This window comes from Humulus lupulus, chromosome 8 (genome assembly GCF_963169125.1).
Source record: "Humulus lupulus chromosome 8, drHumLupu1.1, whole genome shotgun sequence".
NCBI classification, from domain to species: Eukaryota; Viridiplantae; Streptophyta; class Magnoliopsida; order Rosales; family Cannabaceae; genus Humulus; species Humulus lupulus.
The window spans coordinates 13,989,511-14,012,479 of NC_084800.1; the positions used below are offsets into that span (position 1 = coordinate 13,989,511).

The following is a 22,969-nucleotide window of genomic DNA, read 5'->3' on the forward strand; positions in this document are numbered from 1 at the left end:
CTTCTGGTAAGCCCCTAATCTACAATTCTTGAGTTGACGTGCCCCACAGCGCAGCGTGAAGCTTCCACATTTTGTAGCGTGGAAATCGAAAATGTCAGACATCAGTACCCACCAGGTGTCCACGTGGCACAGTATGGTTTGAGATCCAGCAAAATGCCACGTGTCAGTATCTGTAAAAAAGCGCGCACCACGCACTCAACTGCTTATACTCGGCTTCGTGCTCTCTTCGCTTCGCCCTTCCATTTCTCACTCTCACAACCGATTTTGGTCCTGATCGCTTTCCCGGATCATCAAAAACCCCACTAATGGCGGCCTTGACAGAGCCTGAGGCCACCATTCTGACCGCCGAGTCAGACTATCAAAGTCCATTCTCAGTATTACCCGTCAAGCTCCAGACGCTACCTCACTTAACCGACTACATCCCTAACCTCAAAACCCTACCCAATCCTCTCGATCAAAACTCCTTCTTCCACCCCTCTGATGGTTTCTACATCAATCCGGGTGACGCTATTCTCCGCCACATCGTCCTCGACTCATGTGGAACCTTTCCCTCTCTTTCCCCTCACCTCGCCTACCACCGAGCCGGCCCCCGCCGCAGCATATTCTTCGAGCCGTCGTCTGTCAAGGTCGCTATCGTCACCTGCGGGGGACTCTGCCCTGGCCTCAACACCGTCATCAGGGAGCTCGTCAATGGCCTATGGGAGCTCTACGGCGTGCGCCAGATCTTCGGCGTCACTGCCGGGTACCGGGGTTTTTACTCGACGGAACCTGTGGAGCTCAATCCCAAGATTGTGCATAACTGGCATAAGAGGGGCGGTACGGCGCTTGAAACGTCTAGAGGTGGTTTTGATCTTGATAAAATCGTTAATGCTATCCAAAATCGTGGCTTCAATCAGGTTATTTTCGTGCTCATTATTTTTAGATATATTTTTCTATATTAATGTATTAAATAAAAATAGTGGTTTGCTTCTAAATTATTCGAGTCATTGTCTCGAACAATTTTGCTTCTTATGAACTTAGAATCCTTTCTAATTTTAGTCAAAATTTGCAATTAAAATGCATATTCATAGCTAACAATACAAAGTTAACAGATTTATCAAATAAAAAATAAGATAAAAATACTAGATATAATTAAATGGCATATCTCTTTTATATAATAAGTGTGTAGGTTAACGGGAAAATGTTGTTTTTAAAGTTTATTTTTTATTTTTTTAATATTAGGTTTAACGGAATATTTTTATATTTTACATTAATTTTTATATTTAAATAAAATAAAATAAATAATTAAAATAGATTATTTTTTTTAGATATTTTATAATTTATAATTTTTTTTTAGATATTTTATAATAAATAATTAAATAAATCCTATTTTAATTATTTATTTTATTTTATTAAATATAAAAATTACTGTAAAATATAAAAATATTCGGGAAAATATAAAATATGATATTTTTGAAATATGTTACAATGATAATTATTTAAAAATAATAAAATCATACGTTTTATAACTTAAATAAAATTTAAATTAAATTTAAAATCACTTATTAGAATAACATTATATTAAACATATAATATAATGTATTGTCAATTAACAACAAATTGTTTTTTTTATTAGATTAGTAAAAGATTTAAATTTAAAATTCACTTATAATATTTAATATTAAAATAAACATATAATATATATTTTATTGTTGTCACTCTCAAATTCAAAAACTATAAATATAAACTTAAACAAAAATAAATAAATTATTTAATTAAAATAATAAATTTATTTAAAATTTATATTAAAAATAATTAATAAATTTTATAAATAAAACTAAACAAATAGTGTATATTATAATATCTAATACAATATATAAATGATCATAATTTATTTTATTGTTATTATTAAATATTATACATATTGGCGAAGAGTTGTATATTTTTGTAATTCGAGGGTTTTTTTCACACTACAAGTGATATTTTTAAGGTAGTTTTTCACAAAATTTTGTGCTAGTTTGGCATCGAACTAAATAATATTCAAACCACAAAACAACAGACGACAATGTTTTTGACATTATCAAATTAAAAATAACATCAACCCGAGCTAATGATAAAGTGAAACGAGTAGAGAAGATAGTAATAGTTTATAGTTATTCTATCTTGGTAAATATTCTCTTGGTGGAATAATTTTTCTCGTGAATTCTGCAAAGCATATAAATGGTATTTTTGCTCCCTAGACTTTTGATACTACTATGCCCCTAAAATATATTATCAGTCAAAAATTTTCCGTGAATTATTGATACAATGAGATTGTGCTACGGTTATAATTTGCATAAAATAATTAGTTTGCCTCTTGAACTTTGACAATTATTAAATTGTGGCCCCTTTAATTATAAAATATATTTTTCTATTAGTTCTTAAAAAATTAAAGAACAAATATTTTAAAAATTCAATAAAAGACTAAAATTATTTAAAATATATTTAAGTTTAAAAATAATATTTAAAAGAAAAACTAAATTGTTACAATTAAAATAATATATTCCCTTCTTCTTCTCTATTCTTTTTTATTAATTTTTTTAATTACTTACTATTCTTTTATTTTTGACCCGTAAAATTATTTTAAAAATTAAATATATAAAATATTATAAATTTAAAATATACTAATTTTAAAAGAAATATATAAAACTTAATTAATTAAAAACATTAGGCAAAAATGAAAGAATAGAAAATAATTAGAAAAATATATTAAAAAAGAAGAAGGGAATATGTTTTTTTTAGTAATAATTTAGTTTTTCTTTTAAAATATATTTTAAACTTAAATGTATTTAAAAAGAATTTTAAATAATTTTATTCTTTTATTGATTTTTTTAAATAATTTTTATTTAATTTTTTAATAACTATTAAAAAAATAGATTTTTATAATTAAAATGACACAATTTGGTAGTTAAATTAGTGGGCAAAATGCTAATTATTTTATGCAAATCATAATAGGGGGCATGATATGATATTATCAATAGTTCAGGGGAAATTTTAAGAGATTGTATATTTTAGGAGCCACAATCTGGTACTGTCAAAAGGTCAATGGACAGAAATGCTATTTATTCTAAACTAAAATATGTTGTGTTTGCTTTAAGAGGCTTATAAAAGAGCATAAATGGATATTGTGTCATGTTTTGCCTTTTCTTACTTTTTGAGTCTGTTATCTTTCATATTTATCTATTCTCCATTTATTTATAGCGAATGATAGCCTATAATGGTATTTTATTTTATTTAATTTAGTCGCATTATAATTTATAATGTATGTCTTAGATGTTAAGTTGAAAATAGCACTACTTTTTTGGAGACTAGTGACTAAGTGTTCTGATCAATAGGGGAAAGTATTTGAGTGAAAAAGTGTAAATGAATCTTATTGATAGAAAACATTTATGTTGACGCGGTTCTTCACCAACAGGTAATTATACGAACAAATAGGATGAATTAGTGCTAATCGGTGAACCGTAATATGAAAATGATTATATTCTAGATTTGAGAAACTAATAGCCTGAGAAGATGATCACTCCTTTCTTTTTAGGTGGTTCGAAGGTTAAAATTCCTCTAGTCCACCAGTCGATATTATTGATATCTCTTGACTATTTCTTACATAGATTTATAATAACTAATAGAAAAATAGATTTTAAAATTTTTATAATTAAAATGACACAATTTGGTAGTTAAATTAGGGGGCAAAATGCTAATTATTTTATGCAAATCATAATAGAGGGGCATGATATGATATTATCAATAGTTCAGGGGAAATTTTAATAGATTGTATATTTTAAGGGCCACATTTTGGTACTGTCAAAAGTTCAAGGTACAAAAATGCTATTTATTCTAAACTAAAATATGTTGTGTTTACTTTAAGAGGCATATAAAAGAGCATAAATGGATATTGTGTCATGTTTTGCCTTTTCTCACTTTTTATTTTTCTATTCTCCATTTATTTATAGCGAATGATAGCCTATAGTGGTATTTTATTTTATTTAATTTAGTGGCATTATAATTTATAATGTATGTCTTAGATGTTAAGTTGAAAATAGCACTACTTTTTTGGAGACTAGTGACTAAGTGTTCTGATCAATAGGGGAAAGTATTTGAGTGAAAAAGTGTAATTGAAACTTATTGATAGAAAACATTTATGTTGACGCGGTTCTTCACCAACAGGTAATTATACGAATAAATAGGATGGATTAGTGCTAATCGGTGAACCGTAATATGAAAATGATTATATTCTAGATTTGAGAAACTAATAGCCTGAGAAGATGGTCACTCCTTTCTTTTTAGGTGGTTCGAAGGTTAAAATTTCTCTAGTCCACTAGTTGATATTATTGATATCTCTTGACTATTTCTTACAGAGTGTTTCTTTACAAAAATATGCCAACTAGGGCTGTACGCGGTGCGGGTGGTGCGGTTTTTGACCATTTTTTCAAACTAATCCGCGCATGCGGTTTTTCTAATTTTCCAAACCGCACCCGCACCGCGAAACTAAAAAATCGCAGAAACCGCACCGCAAAAAAATGGTGCGGTGTGGTGCGGTTTGGGTGGTTTGGACTACCGCCAAATAATTAAACTATCATAAATAATCATATTAATATTTCAGCAACACCTAAAGCTTGAAAATAAAAAATAAGAAAACTTTCAACAATACAATAATCTTAATAATGGCTCAACAAAACACCTAAGAAAATACAACAAACTTGAGACTAATAAAGTTACAACAACAACAACTATAAGTCAATAATCTTAATAAAGTTTCAGCAACACACCTAAAACAACATAGAACAAACTTGAGACTAATTAAATTCCAACATCAATATGAAAGATACAACTAAAATACTTTCAGCAATAGAATTAGTGGGCTTTGGGTTGGGCTTTAACATATTAGACTTAAATAAATATAAAAAAATAGTATTTTTATAATATGCAGTGCGGTGCGGTTTGAACCGCATTTTAATAATTCAAAACCGCAAACCGCACCGTACCGCGCGGTTTAGTGAAAATTCAAACTGCGACCGCACCGCGAAGAATTTCAAACCACATTTTTTTTGCGGTGTGGTGCGGTGCGGGCGGTTTGGGCGGTTTGATGAACAACCCTAATGCCAACCCCTTGCACTATCCAGGGTCTTGGTATTTATAGGAAGAAGATATCTGGGTTGGCAATGGGGTCATCCCATGATCTCTTTACCTTTCATGACATCTTTGCGACACTGATGATTAATTCCTAAACTTTGCAGTGAAGTGTGGTCTAATCAATAAGTAAGGAGGGATAATGGGCCGCATGGCCCAAATCAGGCGTGGAGTGTCTGAACACCCACGTTTATACTGCGTGCCTGATAATTCAGGAATAAAATAGACACGTGATGTCTAAAATATGCACGTTTATATTGCGTGGTTGACTTTACAAGGATTCGGATGTCAGATCTCTGCCGCATCACGTGCTTAATGCGGCGCCAGCTCGTGACACTCACATTGCTGACACGATACTTCCGAGTAGCAGTTAACTCTAATCAGCTCGAGCTGGACAAATGGAGGCCCGTAACAAACAGCTCCGGGTGGACGATTTACACGTGGCAGATCGAATTAGGTCATTTTTAGCTCGCCAATATGCGCAGATATTTAGGGCGTACAATTTACATCATTTATAAATACATCTCAGCATAGCTGAGTAACAAACTAACTGTACGCATCAAACACAGCTGTACAGACTAACTTCACTTTTACAACTAAAATATTGCTAACAGATTAGTTAACAACCTAACTAATCTTTCTCTCTAACACCCCTCAAACTTAGAGTGGTAAGTGTTCAACTCTAAAAGTTTGTCCCTTGGAAGCTGAAACCTAGAGCTTGAGAAGGCCTTGGTGAGTATTTTAGCTATCTAATCATGACTTGGAGTGTAACGCCCTAGCTACCCCAGAACAGTTACGGTGAACGGTGGACCTGAAATTTGACTCGTTACCCGAGTCCTTTGGTAAAAAACGTGCTCTAAGTGTAATTAACAGGTTAAGTTATAAAACCAATAAAAAGGAAATTGAGATTTTTATTACAAACTGCTCTGCAGAGCTAAACAAAACATTTACAAGTGGTTCTCAGTACAAAATGGTCATTACAGTTTTAAATTTACAATTCCGCCGACCTAAGCGGCAAAAGTAGGGTAAACCCCCTAGTTCCTCTGAGAACACCTTGACCGTGGTGGTCAAGCGGCCGCATATGTACACACCACCACATCAGCTCTCTACTCAAGGCTAGGTGAGCTTTTCTTTTCCTTTACCTGCACCACATAGCACCCATGAGCCAAAGCCCAGCAAGAAAACATAACACTTCTCATAAACATTATCAAATGATTATTATTATAATCATACTGAACATAAAGCTTTCAACAAGCAAAAGAACATCACATGATTTTAGTGGAAGAATGGCTGCTAGGTAAGCCACTAGCCTCCAGGCTCTCTTTTCTAGCGGGGGAGTGGCTGCTAGGTAAGCCACCAGCCTCCAAGCTCTGTTTGTTCATCGACCCTCAGGGTCAGTCAGGCATTAATGCTCCTTGAGTCATTCAATGCTAATGGTCGATTAGATCTAATCTCCGTTGGCTTGCGTGAACCACGCTAAGTCCGTCCTTGACTAATAAGTCAGCGCTAAGTGACTAGTGTCCGGTGTCACCGCCGAACTTGACTAATAAGTCACAGCTTCACAGCTGACACTAACACCTTTGCCAATTCTGACTGACAAGTCAGTGCAACGTGACCAGTGCCCAGTACCACTGTCGAACCTGACTAATCAGTCACAGCTTCACAGCTGATACTAGCACCTTTGCCAAACCTGACTAATTAGTCAGTGCTATGCACAAATGAACAACATATGCTAAGCATTCTATGTTCAACCCATGTCCATATTACATAACTAACATGCCTCACAAATGTCCATGCATGTCACACTTGGGGTGCAGTTTTCTTACCTCTGGTTCGAGTACGAACAAATAAAAGAGTGACCTTGAGAACGATCGACCTTTTGGTCCCTTAGCAGTTACCTAGTCATAACCAAATTATGGGATTCCATCAATAAAATGAATAATAAAAGGTTCCCAAACCAAAACCTAACCTCCGGGACCTCAAACACTACTCAACCGGGTAGTAGGTTCAATCCCGAGGGCTTAGGCTTGAATCCCCATGCTAAAAAGCTCACTTTGGCCAAAAATGCCTTAAGGGCCGCGGCCCTCCTTGGCCATGCCGCGGCCCGCCCCTCAAACAGAGGCGCCCAAACTCAGATTTCACCAAGGGCCGCGGCTCTCCCTAGCCATGCCGCGGTGCAACACCCAGTTCAGCAAAAACCCCTGTTTTTTCTTCCTCCACGATTTCTCTTAGAACCAACCCTTCAAACCCAGTTTAAACACCACCCAAACCTCTTTCAAACACCCATTTAAACCTCCAAACATCACCCATAACTCTCCCCCATCACAATCCAAGTAAAACCCCACAAGAACTCCTCTTGATTCCAACTTTCCACACCAAATTCTAAAGCTGAAATCCTAAAACGAAAACAGAGCATACATGGAAATTAATGGCTAAAATCTTACCTCAAGTCCAGGTTATGGTGTTCTTCCTCAGTGGAACACTCTCCCAAAGTATCAAGGCTTAGCTCCTAAGCTCAAATCCTCAACAAGATCTCAAAACTCACAAGGAAGATGGTGGAAGGTGAAGGTACGGGAAGAAGAAGATGAGAACTCTGTTTTGGGTTCTGTTTCACAGCCATCTATACATCATATATATCCAAATCACAAATGACCATAATACCCCTAGGTCTTTAAAAGTTTCTAAGGCCAACTCAAGGGTAATTTTGACACTTTCCACCTACACCGTTAATCATAATTAACGCTTCCCAATTCCCACTAATCTCAATATTCTCAAACACCAATATTTCACATCCCGTTACCCTTTAATTTCCGGTAACACTCTAATCATTAAAACACCCCGAGACTCACCCCGAGACTCACCCCGAGCTTAAGCCCGTTATGACCAAACCGATAATTAACATTCCTTGACCATCTCATGCCAAATGGCTCGAACAAACCCACATCATAATGTGGTCTCAAATTATATCACCAACATGCGAATAAATAATCAATTTACCCTCAACGGGCCAAATTACCATCACACCTCTGTAATAAGAAATATGGACTCACATGCATGCATTTCACATCATATCATAATATAATCAACATATACATGCATTTAATCAATTAATAGCATATTTAAACAAGTATGGCCCTCCCGGCCTACTGTTCACGCCGTTAAACACATCGGAGAATTCGGGGCATTACAAGGAGTATGCTTAACAACGAGTCTTCCATTAATGACTTTCTGACGAACAAAATAGAGATCCAATCCAATATGCTTAGTCCTTGCATGTAGAACTGGATTTGCTGACATCAAAACTATGCTAAGATTGTCATACCACACAATTGGAGGTTGAGAAACTTAAACCTGTAATTCAGATAGTAGAGCTTGAGTCCAAGTTAACTCAACAATAACATATGCAAGGCTTCTGTATTCAGCCTCAGTGCTCGATCTTGAAAAAATTCTATGTTTCTTTGAGGCCAACAACACAAGATTAGAGCCAAGGTAAATACAAAACCCCGAAGTAGACCTTTTTTCATCCGGGTCTAATGCCCAATCGGCATCACAGAATCCAGTCAACCTCAGCTCTTTACACCTCATATGCAAACCAAAATCAAGTGTCCCCTTTAAGTAGCGTGGAATCCTTTTAACCGTCTTCCAATGAGACTGAAGTGGCTTTTGCCTGAACTGTGAAACTCTATTTACTACATAAGTGATCTTTGGCCTTGTGATTGTGGCATATTACAGTGCACCAACAAGATAAGTGATCTTTGGCCTTGTGATTATTGCATATTGCAATGCACTAACAAGACTTCTATAAACTTGAAGATCTTTAATAGGATCACTTCCATAAGCTAAGAGTTTCTCCCCACCACACATGGGTGTGCCCGTAGGTCCTGACTGCAATATTAAATGCGTGCTCCACTTGAATACTTCTTCTGAGAAAGACACAGACCTTCAGATGTGTGCTCCACTTGAATACCAAGGAAGTAGTTAACTTCCCCAAGGTCTTTTAATGCAAAGCTTTGTGCAAATCAGAAATGAGTGACTGAATGATAAAAGAAGAATTCCCTGTGATCAAAATGTCATCAACATATACTAAAATAAAAGTGATATGCTGATTTGTGAACTGCAAAAAGAGAGAGGAGTCAACTTTAGCACAAGTGAAGCCAAAAGAAAATAAAGCAGCCCTTAACTTTTGTCTTGCAAACCAAATTAAGTTGCTGTGAGTCTTCAAAACCAGGTGGTTGGCTCATATATACTTCCTCATGTAACACACCATTAATATCCAATTGTTTAATGAGCCACCCTTTAGATAGAACAATAGTTACGATTACCCGCATTGTCGTAGGTTTTACAACTGGACTAAAAGTTTAAGAAGTCCAAGCCATATCTTTGAGTGTAACCCTTTGCAACAAGTCTGGCCTTGTGCTTTAGAACTGTCCCATTGGGGTTTTCCTTGAGCTTTAAAACCTATTTGCAACCAATAGATTCTTATCTAAAGGCAATGGAACCAAGGACCAAGTTCCATTGTTTTTTAGAGCTGAAATTTCTTCTTCCATAGTTGCTTTCCAAAGAGGATTCTGAATAGCATCAGTCACTGTTAGTGGTTCTTTTGAAGCAATAAACTCCTTAGGCTTGCATATACCTGCTTTAGCTCTAGTTGTCATCGCATGAGTATTAGTGGTGCTTGTAGTGATAGATGATGGACGTAAATCTATAACAGTTGGGTTTTGTTGTGCAGGAAGAGAGATAGTAGGTTGGATTGAAAGACTTGAGAAATTGGACTGGACAGGGGAACTTGAAACAAGTTGTGATTGAGTAGGAGTTGTGGAATATGAATGAGAAAAAGAACCTGATGAATTTTGGACATGTGGAGTGGAGGAGGACTAGAATTAGATGAAGTCAAAATGTTAACCATGACTGACTTATAAGAGGAATAGACATTGTAGCTTTAAAAGAAAACACATCAGAATGAGAGTTAGTCACTTTAGTAGAGTTTTTAGAACAAGGGAAAGAAAATTCATTGAATATAACATCCCTTGAAATATAAATTCTACTTGTTGGAGACAAACATTTGTACTTTTTGTGTTTCAAACTATAGCCCAAAAATGTGCATTCAATGGATCGGAATTGAAGTTTATTGTTGTTATAGGGCCTAATATTTGGATAACAAGAGCAGCCAAACACTTTAAGTTGGGAATAATCAGGTTCTTTGTTGAAAAGAAGTTGGAGAGGTGTAGAGTTTCCTATAATTGGTGAAGGAAGCCTATTTATGAGGAAGGCTAAGGCTCTAACAGCTTTATCATATAGGTAAAGATGCATGAGCAAGAAGTGTAAGGGCAGTTTCGACTAAATGCCTATGTTTTCGCTCAGCTAAACCATTTTGCTCATGGGTTGTTGGACAAAACATGTTGGATACCATTTTTGAGTAGATACTCCGGTAGAACTTGAAACTCACGCTAGCAATCGGTTTGGATAGCTTTTATAGAGCAGTCAAATTCTTTTTCAACTTGAGTTTTAAAATTGATAAAAAATTTCATGACTTTAGCCTTGTTTTTCAAGAGATACACCCAAGTATACCTAGAAAAAGAATCTATGAAATGAATGTAATATTTGTATCCACTAATGGAAATCTTAGGAGAGGGACCCCACAAATTTGAGTGAATTAATTGTAAAGGTTTTTCATACTTAGTATCAGAATTTGGTAAGGGGAATTTGTGTATTTTTTCTTTACAACAAGCAAGACAAAATCTGAAATGCTTTTATTATTATAATGAACATTACACTTGGACATTATAGTTTTCACAGTTTTGGCAGCAGGATGACCAAGCCTGTTATACCACAAACTAAAAGGTGCACACTGAGTATTACATGAATTCAATTGAACATTATTGACATAATGAAAACGAGAAGGAGAGCTTTGAGAAGCAGAAGCATCCGGACTGAAAAATTCATAGAGGACAGATGAAACACATAAAACACATAAAGGCTTTGACTAAGTGTTCCCTCCACCAGGACTTCCTTGGAAACCTGATCTTTAACAAGACAATTATCACAGTAGAATTCAAAGAAAACATGGTTATCTTTTGTGAATTGTGAGACACTAATGAGATTTTATAGTAATATGGGGTATATGCAACACATGGTCAAGAACAAGACATCAAGAGTTTAAAGGAGATTTGAACATAGACTTACCAACGTTTTTAATGGACAAGCCATCACCATCACCCATTGAAATATTTTCATCAGGAGTGCAGTGGCTAGTTGCACCAGAATCATGATACCAAGCCATATCATTCACTGTGTCAGCAAAAGCTATATTGGCTGGAAGCTTGTCCACATTACCAGCCCCTACACCAGGAAATTCAGGATTGTATCGCTAGTAACATCTTGAAGCAACATGACTTGGTTTAGCACACACTTGACACATTGGCCAACCAGCAGTGAAGTTGTTCGTTCTACCAGCACCTGCATTATTGCTTGAAGGACCACCTTTGTTACGAGTGGCATAAGAATTCTAGTAACCATGACCAAAACTAGAATTGGAGCCTCCATGAGTTGAGTGTGGGAAGCTAAAACTAGAATAAGAAGATTTGTTATTGTTTCCAGCTCCATCTCTGAAATTACGATTATATTGACAGATGCTGAATCAAGCTCTTGATTGGGTGTCTCCATACGATGTTCATGAGACAAAGGGAGAGACTCAATTTCTGCAATTGTGTATGGATGATTTCGAGAGTTGACCGAAATAATGAAAGTATCATACTTAGATGATAAACCTTTGAAGATTGCTCCAATGTGTTCCTTAACGGAAACCTTGTGACCTATAGATCCAAGACAATCTACAAGAGACTTGATCTTCAATAGATACTCATTGATAGTTAGCAATCATTTTTAACATTTTGAAGCTGAGTAGTAAAGTGATCAATTTTAGCAGATGTTTGAGTAGCGAAATATACCTCCAAAATGTCCCAAACTTGCACACAAGTTTCTGAGCCGACGACACGAGTAAGGATGAGTAAGGATGCCCTCAGTCATGGACGACAAAATCCATGAATAAAGAAGTTTGTCCTGCTACTCCTATTAAACAATTAGAAAGCAGGTTAGACTGCAATGTATGCCTATGGAAAGAAAAGTCACGAAAAGCGATCCATATGATCATAAAGAAGGGCTTGCCTATACGTCTTTCTAGCGTACGCGCGGTTCCTTTCGATTGGAGCGGGTTCCGCATCTTAAAAAAGTGCATGACCAGATTGGAAGCACTGAGGTTAATTCGCAATGGGCCAACTCACCCAGCCATGATGCGCATGACAGAAGAGAGAGAGCACAAAATGGAGTTTCCCTCTTGGATTAGGTTCACGTCAGGAAAGTAATAGCAAAAGTAAGCAGGGAAGCACAAGCTATCGGATCTCCTCGGGTCAAGTCAGGTTTTGAGGGAGAAACGAATCAAAGGAGATGAATTTTTGTAACTGATGACCTTTGATTGTTGCAAGAACTTGAGGACGCCAGATGAGATAATTGTTGTGGTCGAGCTTAATAGAAAGCTTATTGACATTGTCGGAAGTTGCCAGAGTCATAGACGAATTCGCCATAGACAATCAAGAGGTGCGGAAGCAATGAAGATGAAGAGTCAAGAAACAATGAGAGGGAATTTTTTTTGAGGAAAATGAGAGAAACCCTCAATTGAGAGGTCGATACCATATTAGGGAAAAGTATTTGAGTGAAAAAGTGTAAATGAATCTTATTGATAGAAAACATTTGCATCAGATATAAATGCTTCTCAGCATAGCTGAGTAACAAACAAACTGTACATAACAAACACAGCAGTACAGACTAACTACATTTTAATAACTAACAGATCAGTTAACAACCTAACTAATCATTCTCTCTAACACTGGTAGTAAGATTACCAATGCATTATCCCCGCACGAGGAATTAGGAAAAAAAATACAAAGTCTGATTTTTTTTTTTTCAATACTTCTTCCCAGCATGGAGTATGGACGAGTTGGAGTTATTAAGACTATTGTCCAATGTATGAGCTCTAACCTTAATCATCCTTTGTATTCCCAGTAAAGATTTAGAAGTTCCAATCCAAGTTCACCCACTTGAGTCACGCTTTTAACAAGTAGTGTAGATTCTGCCTAATGAGCTAAGATGTGGAATTTAGTGCTGTTACTTGGAGAAGATAAACTGGTCAGGGAATTGTGCTCTGCCATACGATCATGAATTCAGTCATTTGAACCAAATTATGAATCTCATATGCTCACATGAATATTTGGTGGCAAAAACAATTATCTCAGTCATGTACATTTACTTTTGGGGACATTTCTTATCCGTTGCACCATATCATAGACATTATATCCTTCCCAAGAGAATAATAAAGTGATTCTACCAGTTAGAGAAAATGTAGTTATTTTCAGCTTAAATGATAGCATGACTTTGAAACTCAATCAAATTGGTAGGTGTTAGTATGAAAGAATAGTTTAAGTTTAAGGTAGATTAGGTTGTTGCTCAAGTACTCTGTTTAATCACCAATAATCTCCGTTTAAGTATTGATTGATGCTCTAGCTACTATTGGATGCTCATGCCTGTACAAGCAGCATGGATTTATGCATCAATGACTTTTTTTTATTCAGATGGGATGCAACCTAATGGAGTTAGCTCATTCCTCTAATGTCTTAGCTGATCCACATACATATATAAACAGGTGTATATCGTAGGTGGAGATGGAACTTTGCGTGGTGCAGTAAAAATATTCAACGAGATTCGTAGGCGCAAATTGAATATTGCAGTTACTGGAATCCCCAAAACCGTGGACAATGATGTAGGCATAATTGACAGATCTTTCGGATTCCAGACAGCAGTAGAAATGGCTCAGCAAGCGATTAGTGCAGCTAATGTGGAAGCAGAGAGTGCAGTCAATGGAATAGGCTTGGTAAAACTAATGGGTCGAAGCACTGGACACATTGCTCTTCATTCAACACTAAGCAGCGGGGATGTTGATTGCTGCTTAATTCCTGAAATGGAATTCTACTTAGACGGGAAAGGAGGCCTCTTTGAGTTCCTTGAGCAGAGGCTCAGAGAAAACGGACATGCAGTACTGGTCGTAGCTGAAGGGGCAGGACAGGAAATGATGCCAAGAACTGACGCCCAAAAGGAAGAGAGGGATGAATCCGGCAACGTTGTTTTTCTCGACGTGGGTGGCTGGTTGAAGTCAGAGCTAAAGAATTGGTGGACAAGAGACCACCCGGGTGAGTTGTTTACAGTTAAGTACATAGATCCTACATACATGATACGTGCAGTTCCCGCCAATGCTACAGATAACTCCTACTGCACACTTCTAGCACATTCAGCCATCCATGGAGTTATGGCTGGCTATACTGGATTTGTATCTGGTCCCATCAATGGTAACTACGCTTATATCCCCTTGGAAGAGGTGGCGCAGGCTAAGAATGAAGTCGACGTCAAGGACCATAAATGGGCTTGGGTCAGATCTGTATCCACCCAGCCCGATTTTGTGAGGAGGTAAACTTTTAATGGACTCCTGTATCCATAAGAAGAGTTTCTCTTTTTCAGGTTTTGGTCTTTTTAAGCTTTATCAGGAATAAGTTTACACATTTATGTTCCTATCAATAAATAATTATGATGAAGTACCAGAACCAGAAAACCTGAGACGGGGACAGTTTTAATCTGTCAGAAACTGTATTATGTCGTGATTACCGTAAAAGAAAACAAAAACTTCAAACAGAGTTACAATTTACAAAGAGCTGTTATTCTTTTTTCTGCGAAATTTACAGGAGCTGTAGCCATGTTTTGGTCGGTGTTTTGATGTTGTTTATTGTTTTTCTTTTCCTTCTTTTATTTTATGTTATCACTGCACTTGTTGAGCTTATTATGTCGCTTTTATTTTTGGAAGTATTAGATCAGCGTATTTATGGGTGTGCATTAATATTTTAGTGAGTTTTTCTTAAGGGTGGCAAGAACTTGACAGTGAGGAATGATTGGTTGCTCGAGAATGAGTAAAATCTAATTCTTCTTTATTTTATGGTTGATTTTCAAAGTTTACTTTTTAGACACAAAAGATTATGAACTATAATAGTGGGATTATGGACCCATGCATGTCTGTTACTCAATCAATCTTTCCCATATAGCAATGCCATCATCGACGAATAAGTCGAAAATGGGAAAGTACGTGAATTGTGATGGGCTTTGTGCATTGACTATGGTATACTTGAAATGAGTATAGAACAAACTTTTATCGGTATATTAGTAATTTAGTATTACCATATATGTTAGAGAAAAGAGTTTGTTTCCTTATTCAATAATATTCTGAATCAGTACCGAATTCATTAGTCAGTAAGGTATATATAATAGGTTACAAGAGATGAGTTTGTTACAAACAGTTATAACTAAATACAACAAATTAACTAACTCTAATAATATAAAACGGTCCGTTATTTATTCCATTGAAAGTTGATAAAGTGATAAAGCAAAAGTCAAACAAAAAAAGCTTCTATAATTGTGGAATCACCAATGAATTTGGCTGCAAGAGGAATTGCTTTGACGATAATCTAGCAATGTCACATACACTTGGCTTTTTATAAAGAAAGACAACCAATTTGCATAGACCCCTTTATCACACTGACTACTACTAGAGAATCACAAATCTCTTTCAAAAAAAAAAAACAAGGATTCTTTCTACTTTCTCAAAGTTTCCAAAGGCTAAATAGAAGAAAAGACTAAACAAAAGGTGACCTTATCAACTTACAAACAGAAATAGCATTCCCTATGGTTTTGGAGAGTTGGAGTTTATTGTCATTTTTGTGAGCTGCCCCGTCTAATTGAACTTGGGCTCACCGTCATTTGTGCAAAACAATTAATTGTTGTCTTCCATATGGGCACATGCTTGGTAGAGGTGATTAAGACAATCGCATGAAGACCAATACTAAATTGCCACACAGAATTGCTATATAAACAATGTTATAAGTAAACCATAGCCGTAGGGGTCTTTTTCCTCCTTTGAAGTTTGTTGGCAAATAAATATTTTAGAGCCAGACCATCAAGCTTTTGTGGCCATTGAGGATTCATTTCTGTTCCTACTAAAGTTATTAAAGGCAAGCCGTGTGTGCTTAATAGCTTTTGATGTGTTATTATCGTTAATATATATTTGGACCTCTTTTTAAGTTAAAATAATTACCTAATTGATTTTTCTCCATTACACTAGAAGACACCTTTAGCTTTATGTGCTTCTATTCCTCTCCACATGAATTGGGTCGTATTATTTTTGTTTTATTCATTTCCACTAAGAACGTACATTTACTTAATCATTTTCCCTTTTTCCACTGGGCAACCAGCCGAATAGAACAAAAATCTACTGGTCTATATGCAGGACAGCGTGGCCAAAACAAAAGAACAAGAAGTATGAAGTAAAAATTCATAGCTAGATATAGAAAACGACGTCGGATAGACCGAGCCTGACATTTGCCCTCTTGAGAATTGGCAGCCGGTTTTAAATTATTATTTGAAAGGAAATTGATAACAACATTGAATTGTTAGTCCTAACCGACATGTGTCACCCAACTTTATTGATAACGTTAGAATCAGATGCAGATCAATAATATAAAGATATTATCATACTTCAAATAGTCAATAGATATTTCTTTATTAGAGTTTGTCATAATTTCATATAGCGCTATTTCTCTAGTTTTTACCGTGTCAAAAATTATTGTTTGAATTAAATTTGATTAATAAACATAACTGGATAAATATATTCCTTTGCATAATGAAAAATGGCACCTAAATTTTGTACCGATTGGATAATCACTTGAGTGAACAGTTTTTTTGACAAATATAGTAATAACTAGTATGAAACTTAGATAATATAGGGAATAATTGAAAAATAATATTAAACTAACTAGTATGAAACCAAAGGGCATATTGTATTTAGCCCTTGTGTCACATCATATTTAGCTTTGTTTAGGGGATAGAAGCCATATCACATCAAACAATACATTACACTTTCACACCTCATTAACCCATTGAGAACAAAAATAGGAAATAGAGAAAAATTATTCTACAAAATTAATAAATAATTAAATTTCAAAGAATGTTATAACCAAAAAATCAAAGGCCATTGTCCTTGTCATTGGGGGAAGTGGCATATTCACACTTTTTTTACCAGTGTAGACGTACGCAGCTCATTCCTTCCCTGTAGTGATATGCATATGGATTTTCTGGAGGTTACTTCAACTTTACTCTTTTTAAAGGGCTCACATTGTTAGTTTCTCTAGCTCATTCACCACTCTCAGCTTACCAAACACGATTCTCTGCTAAGTATATTGACCATTTGAAAAAGGATTCACCTTTCTCTCTGTTTTCATCTTCTCAGGCTTACAAGCCAAAAACCCCAGTTAGTAGAATCGAATGACTGAAAGATTTTGGTGATATTTTGGGCTTCATCTGAGAAAAATGTTGGAACCCAGATTCAGAACGTTTGTTGTAGCCCTGTTTTCTCTGTCAGTGGTTTGGAGATCACTTCCAATGGTGGAATCAGCCATTGGAGTGAACTGGGGTACCATTTCTCTTCACAGGCTCAAGCCATCGACTGTGGTGGATCTCTTGAAAGATAACAAGATATCCAAAGTGAAGATTTTTGATACGGACCCTGGTGTTCTCAAGGCTCTGATGGGCAGTGGTATGGAGGTCATGGTTGGGATCCCAAATGAGATGTTAGCTTCCTTGAGTTCTTCCACTGTTGCTTCTGATTTATGGGTTCGTCAGAATGTGTCCGCCTATGTGGGCAGAGGAGGTGTTAATATCAGGTCTGATTCTTTTTGTTATCTTTCTACTCTTTTTCACTGTTGTTTCCTTTTTAAATTGGTTAGTCTTATATTTTCGTTGTTTTTTTTTTCTATATATAGATTTAGTTTGCTGAGGATGTGTTGGTAAAAGAAAAGAAAAAAACCTTCAATTTTTCATTGTATAGATAGAATCATCTGCTGTTTTTGGTTTCAGAAACTTATAATAATCAATTTCAACTCATAGACTCGGAAAAAAGACTAGTTTTTTGCTGTTGGTTTTTGCTTTTTTTCTATCTATTTGCATACTGTCATCACTTTTTGTTGTGGTATGATTGAACAACACATGTTGAGTTCTTGGCTCTTTTAGGGATTCCTCGAATTGAATCTCTGCAACCTAACCTATGCGCTAGGACACTAAAGGGATTAATTACAATATAAACAAATTCCTAAACTAAGCCTTAGCTTTATTAAGGTTAAAGTCTCAACCGAGTTTTCTTGATTTACTTCGGCAACCTGAAACTGCACGTTTAAGCTCAAGAATTTTTATTTTTTTTGCTTGTTGGTTGGCTTGAAATGCCATGGAGTTGTGCTCTGCCTTGCTTCCCCGACAAATATGTCTAGTACACCTTTCACCCTGTGGGTTGCTATGCCAGACGGACTTTGCCAACTATCATAGTCAGCTTCTTGCATGTTTCGCATCCCGGGAAAAGCAATCCCTTGTTCTTTTTATTGAACATTGAGTTTTCCTCCTTAACATATTCTAGAGTGGGAACCTGTGCTCTTTTCATAATAAGATATCATCAAGTTGGTTCAATCTAGCAGGAAAAAGAAGAAGAAATTTTTCGTAATATTCATCTTGTCTGATTTGCACCATGCAGGTAGATGTTCTGTCCTGGATTTGTTAAGGCTATAGAATTAGCAGATCATCCAAAACAAGATTTACATATATCTTCTATTTTATTTATTTTTTCCTAAAACAAAATTGTAATTAGTGATTGCTGTACATGGATGAACTTGAGTTGCAAGGAGAGGCTTGTAAGTTGCAAGTGGTGCTGTATCAGAACCACCAAAGTTTTAGTTATATAGATGAACTTGAAGTTGTGATTTTCATAACTGGCTTATTAAATTTTGGACCTCGTTAAACAAAGAATGTGGTAGGCATGAGGGTTTCTCACCTTCTGACAAGAGCAGTTTTATTTATCAAGTGTTATAGGCATTTTTTCTGCTGGTTCAATTTGTGACGAGATACCTTTATTATTTGGCATTTATTCAGTTCTCCTGTAATAACGTTTACATACTGATGACAGGTATATCGCAGTTGGAAATGAACCCTTCCTAACAAGCTACTCAGGTCAGTTTCAGTCCTATGTCATGCCCGCCATGCTAAATCTGCAACAATCCTTGGCAAAGGTGAATCTTGCTAGCTACATAAAGTTAGTGGTCCCTTGCAATGCTGATGCCTATGAGGCTTCACTTCCTTCTCAAGGCGCATTTAGACCCGAGCTGACACAAATTATGACTCAAATTGTCGAATTTCTCAACTCAAATGGATCCCCATTTGTAGTCAATATTTACCCTTTTCTCAGCCTGTATGGGAATTCAGATTTCCCTCAAGACTATGCATTCTTTGGTGGAACTACCCATCCTGTTACAGATGGGGCCAGTGTTTACACAAATGCATTTGATGGAAATTATGACACTCTGGTTGCAGCTCTCACCAAACTTGGATATGGTCAGATGCCGATTGTCATTGGGGAGGTAGGTTGGCCGACGGATGGGGCAATTGGTGCAAATCTCACTGCTGCAAGGGCATTCAACCAAGGCCTCATTAATCAAGTTTTGAGTAAGGAAGGAACCCCTTTAAGGCCAGGTGTCCCTCCCATGGATATTTATCTATTCAGTCTGTTCGACGAAGGGGCAAAGAGCGTTCTTCCAGGAAACTTTGAAAGACATTGGGGTATATTTTCCTTTGACGGCCAGGCTAAGTATCCTTTGAACCTTGGTTTGGGCAACAGATTATTGAAGAATGCAAAAAATGTTCAATATCTTCCATCTAGGTGGTGTGTGGCAAATCCATCTAGGGACCTATCAGATGTGGCTAACCACATGAAGCTGGCCTGTAGCATGGCCGATTGCACAACACTCAACTATGGAGGGTCATGTAATGAACTTGGAGCTAAGGGAAACATTTCTTACGCGTTCAACAGTTACTATCAGTTGCAAATGCAGAATTTACAGAGTTGTGATTTTGACGGGCTTGGTATGGTTACTTTCTTAGATCCTTCTGTTGGTGAGTGTAGGTTTCTTGTTGGTGTCACTGATACTTCTAGTTCTCACTCATGTAAAAGATGGGTCAATGTTTGGTTTTTGATTTTGTGGGGGATTGGGGTATTCTTAGTGTAAAAAAAAAAAAAAAAAGCTATTAGGTAGTCATACTGTAAGGGAATTGGATTGGGGGGAATTCTTAGTGTGGAAAGAAGTTTCTTAAGTGGGTTTTTCCATGTCCCTTCTTCTGAAACTGGTATAGGTGATAGATTGTTGTAGACAATGATTCTATAATTAGACTGTATCATGTTATAGTAGGATAATTTAAATTAAATTAAATTCATATCTTTTGGTAACACTTAAAAAAAAATAGTTTTTTATTTAATTAATTAAAATTTTGATAATTAAACATAACATATGTTTGGTAACTCTATTTTTATTTAATATTTTTTTAAAATTTATTAAATTTTGAAAATATAATTTTTTCACTTTCAACATTTTTTTAAACAATTTTCTTTTTTTTTTTCTCTTTTTCAAATCAACACCTAATATTGTTAAATAAAAAATAAAAATAAAAGTTATCAAACGTGTTTATTATTTTTTATTTTTAAAAACAAAAAACAAAAATAGTTACCAAACATATTTTTATTTTTTAAAAATAAAAAAACAAAAATAAAATAATATTTCTATTTTTGTATTTAAAAAACTAAAAAACAAATTTTACCAAACGGGTCCTTATATTTTGAGTATTTGCAACTTAAATTTACGAAATTTAAGTTTTTCCCTCCTAGGTCTGATTGAGTTGTCACGTGTCATTTTATTATTTGTCTATCTCACAATTTTATTAAAAAATATTATTAATTAATTTTTAAATAATAAAAAATATTTTTTTAATATTTTTTCTCAGTCTTTCTCTCCCTCTCCCTCATCTTCTTGAATGCCAAACTCAAGCATTTAAAATTTATATTTTCAAATAATTGTCTTTTTATATAGAATTAAGAAGTAGCCCCTAATTAAAACTAATCAACCAATAGACCGGGAGACCTAAATAAAGTATGTACTTAGCATTAGTTAATGACTTAATGTTTCTATAAGAGAAATTTGACTATTGATGCATTAACTGGAGTACTATAGCAAAAATATCATATCCACGGTATACATATGCATTTGATCTTAGTATTTCCATTAATTCCAAAAATACCCCTCTCATTTGTTTTCCACTTTCTCTCTCTACTCTCTCGGATTCTCTCTATTCTCTGTCCCGAAACAAAAATCCTCAAAAACTCTCACTCACTTTCCGCGCATTCACTGTGGCTTTGTCTTCCATGACCACGACAACACAGAAAGTGGCAAGAAACCATTGCCAGAATAGGCGGGTAGGAAAACCCATGAGTTGCTAAACAACCCCGAAATAGGCAAAGGTGAGGGATTTACTTGTTTATTTTGTAATAAATTGTCTAGGTCTGGTTTATTTGTTAATTTTTTGTTTATAGGATAGATTGGAGATGGGGTATGAAGAAATTTGAGTTTTTTTTCGAGATTTTTATTCACCTCGATAAAAATCGATAGGCCTCGATAGTATCTGTTAGGTTCTGGCCATGATAGGCCTCGATAGAATAAGTCATATTTCTAATTTAGCATGTGCCTCGATAAAGTTAGATATATTATGATTTTGCATTGCCTCGATATACCTCGATAGGCATCGACAGTGGTGCCTAGCATCAATTTTGTTTGAAGCCTCGATAGACCTCGATAGAATTAGACATTTTTATGATTTTTCATCGACCTCGATAAGCCTCGATAGGCCTTGATGGAACTATGCATTTTCTGATTTTGCACGGGCCTCAATAGAATTGGGTATTTTCTGATTTTACCTATGCATCGATAGGCCTCGACAGTAATGGTCAGCATCAATATTGTGTGCTACCTCGACAGGCCTCGATAGTTTATCCACTGTTTGATTTTTTTAAACCTCGATGGTCCTCGATAGTTACCAGATTGTTTAAAATTGTATTTTTAACAGTTTTTTTTTCTTTTTCAGATACTTGATTTCATTGTACCATTGGAGAAGCATTTTCTTGGTCGTGTCACCTATAGGGGTAGTGCTTACTTGGATACCCTTATAGAGCAGTTTAGGAGGCACGAACTAATTGAACGGGCAGAGGCATGCCCATTGGGACAGTTCTTCAAGGCTAAGCCCTTTAGTTTTTCTGGGGTTCTACTACATCAGCTTATGTTGCTGAAGGTGGAAAGCAAGAAGCCTGAAGAGGGCCAGTTCTACTTGGGCAACACTCTTTGCAGATTTGGGATTGCAAAGTTTACCCTAGTCATCGGGCTGAATTTTGGGAACACCCTGTCCCCAGATGAGTTGAAAGAGTATCTTTCAAGTGATCGGATCATCCAATAATACTTTAATGGTGATTCCAAGGTTAGTTTCGGCCAGTTGGAAGATGCTTTGTAGGCCTCGACAAACCCACAAGATGTATTTAAGCTAGGTTTGTACTATTTGATAGAGGGGGTACTGAATGCCCCAGAAAAGACAACATAGATATGAGGTGATTGTTATATTATTTTATAATATAATGTTTTAGATTAAATAAATGTGACAAAGAGTGTCACATATTGTAACATACAATAGAGAGTTACAATATTTAGATATGTGTGAATATCCAAATATGTAACATATTGGTGTTACAAATTCAGTCACAAATTTGTAACTTCCAAATATTGCCCGGTATTGTGTAGATTTGATGTTACACAATATTGAGATG

At 35.8% G+C, this 22,969-nt stretch overlaps 2 protein-coding genes across 2 annotated transcripts; both read left to right on the top strand.

The window, feature by feature from the left end:
• The first annotated feature begins 123 nt into the window (after positions 1–123).
• Positions 124–14,954, top strand: LOC133794688 (ATP-dependent 6-phosphofructokinase 2). The gene is made up of 2 exons (XM_062232043.1): positions 124–896; positions 13,841–14,954. Exons 1-2 carry the CDS (start codon positions 306–308, stop codon positions 14,660–14,662), a joined length of 1,413 nt encoding a protein of 470 aa, XP_062088027.1. The 5' UTR covers positions 124–305; the 3' UTR covers positions 14,663–14,954.
• A 2,336-nt stretch (positions 14,955–17,290) lies between these two features.
• LOC133794687 (glucan endo-1,3-beta-glucosidase 5) lies at positions 17,291–20,515 on the top strand. The gene is made up of 2 exons (XM_062232042.1): positions 17,291–17,954; positions 19,241–20,515. Exons 1-2 carry the CDS (start codon positions 17,602–17,604, stop codon positions 20,334–20,336), a joined length of 1,449 nt encoding a protein of 482 aa, XP_062088026.1. The 5' UTR covers positions 17,291–17,601; the 3' UTR covers positions 20,337–20,515.
• The last annotated feature ends 2,454 nt before the right edge of the window (positions 20,516–22,969 follow it).

Excerpts from the sequence above, each read along its gene's own strand:
- LOC133794687 (XM_062232042.1), top strand. The coding sequence starts at position 17,602 with ATGTTGGAACCCAGATTCAGAACGTTTGTTGTAGCCCTGTTTTCTCTG. Across the intron at positions 17,955-19,240 it reads AGAGGAGGTGTTAATATCAG|GTATATCGCAGTTGGAAATG; the intron begins GTCTGATTCTTT and ends TACTGATGACAG.
- LOC133794688 (XM_062232043.1), top strand. The coding sequence starts at position 306 with ATGGCGGCCTTGACAGAGCCTGAGGCCACCATTCTGACCGCCGAGTCA. Across the intron at positions 897-13,840 it reads AAAATCGTGGCTTCAATCAG|GTGTATATCGTAGGTGGAGA; the intron begins GTTATTTTCGTG and ends ATATATAAACAG.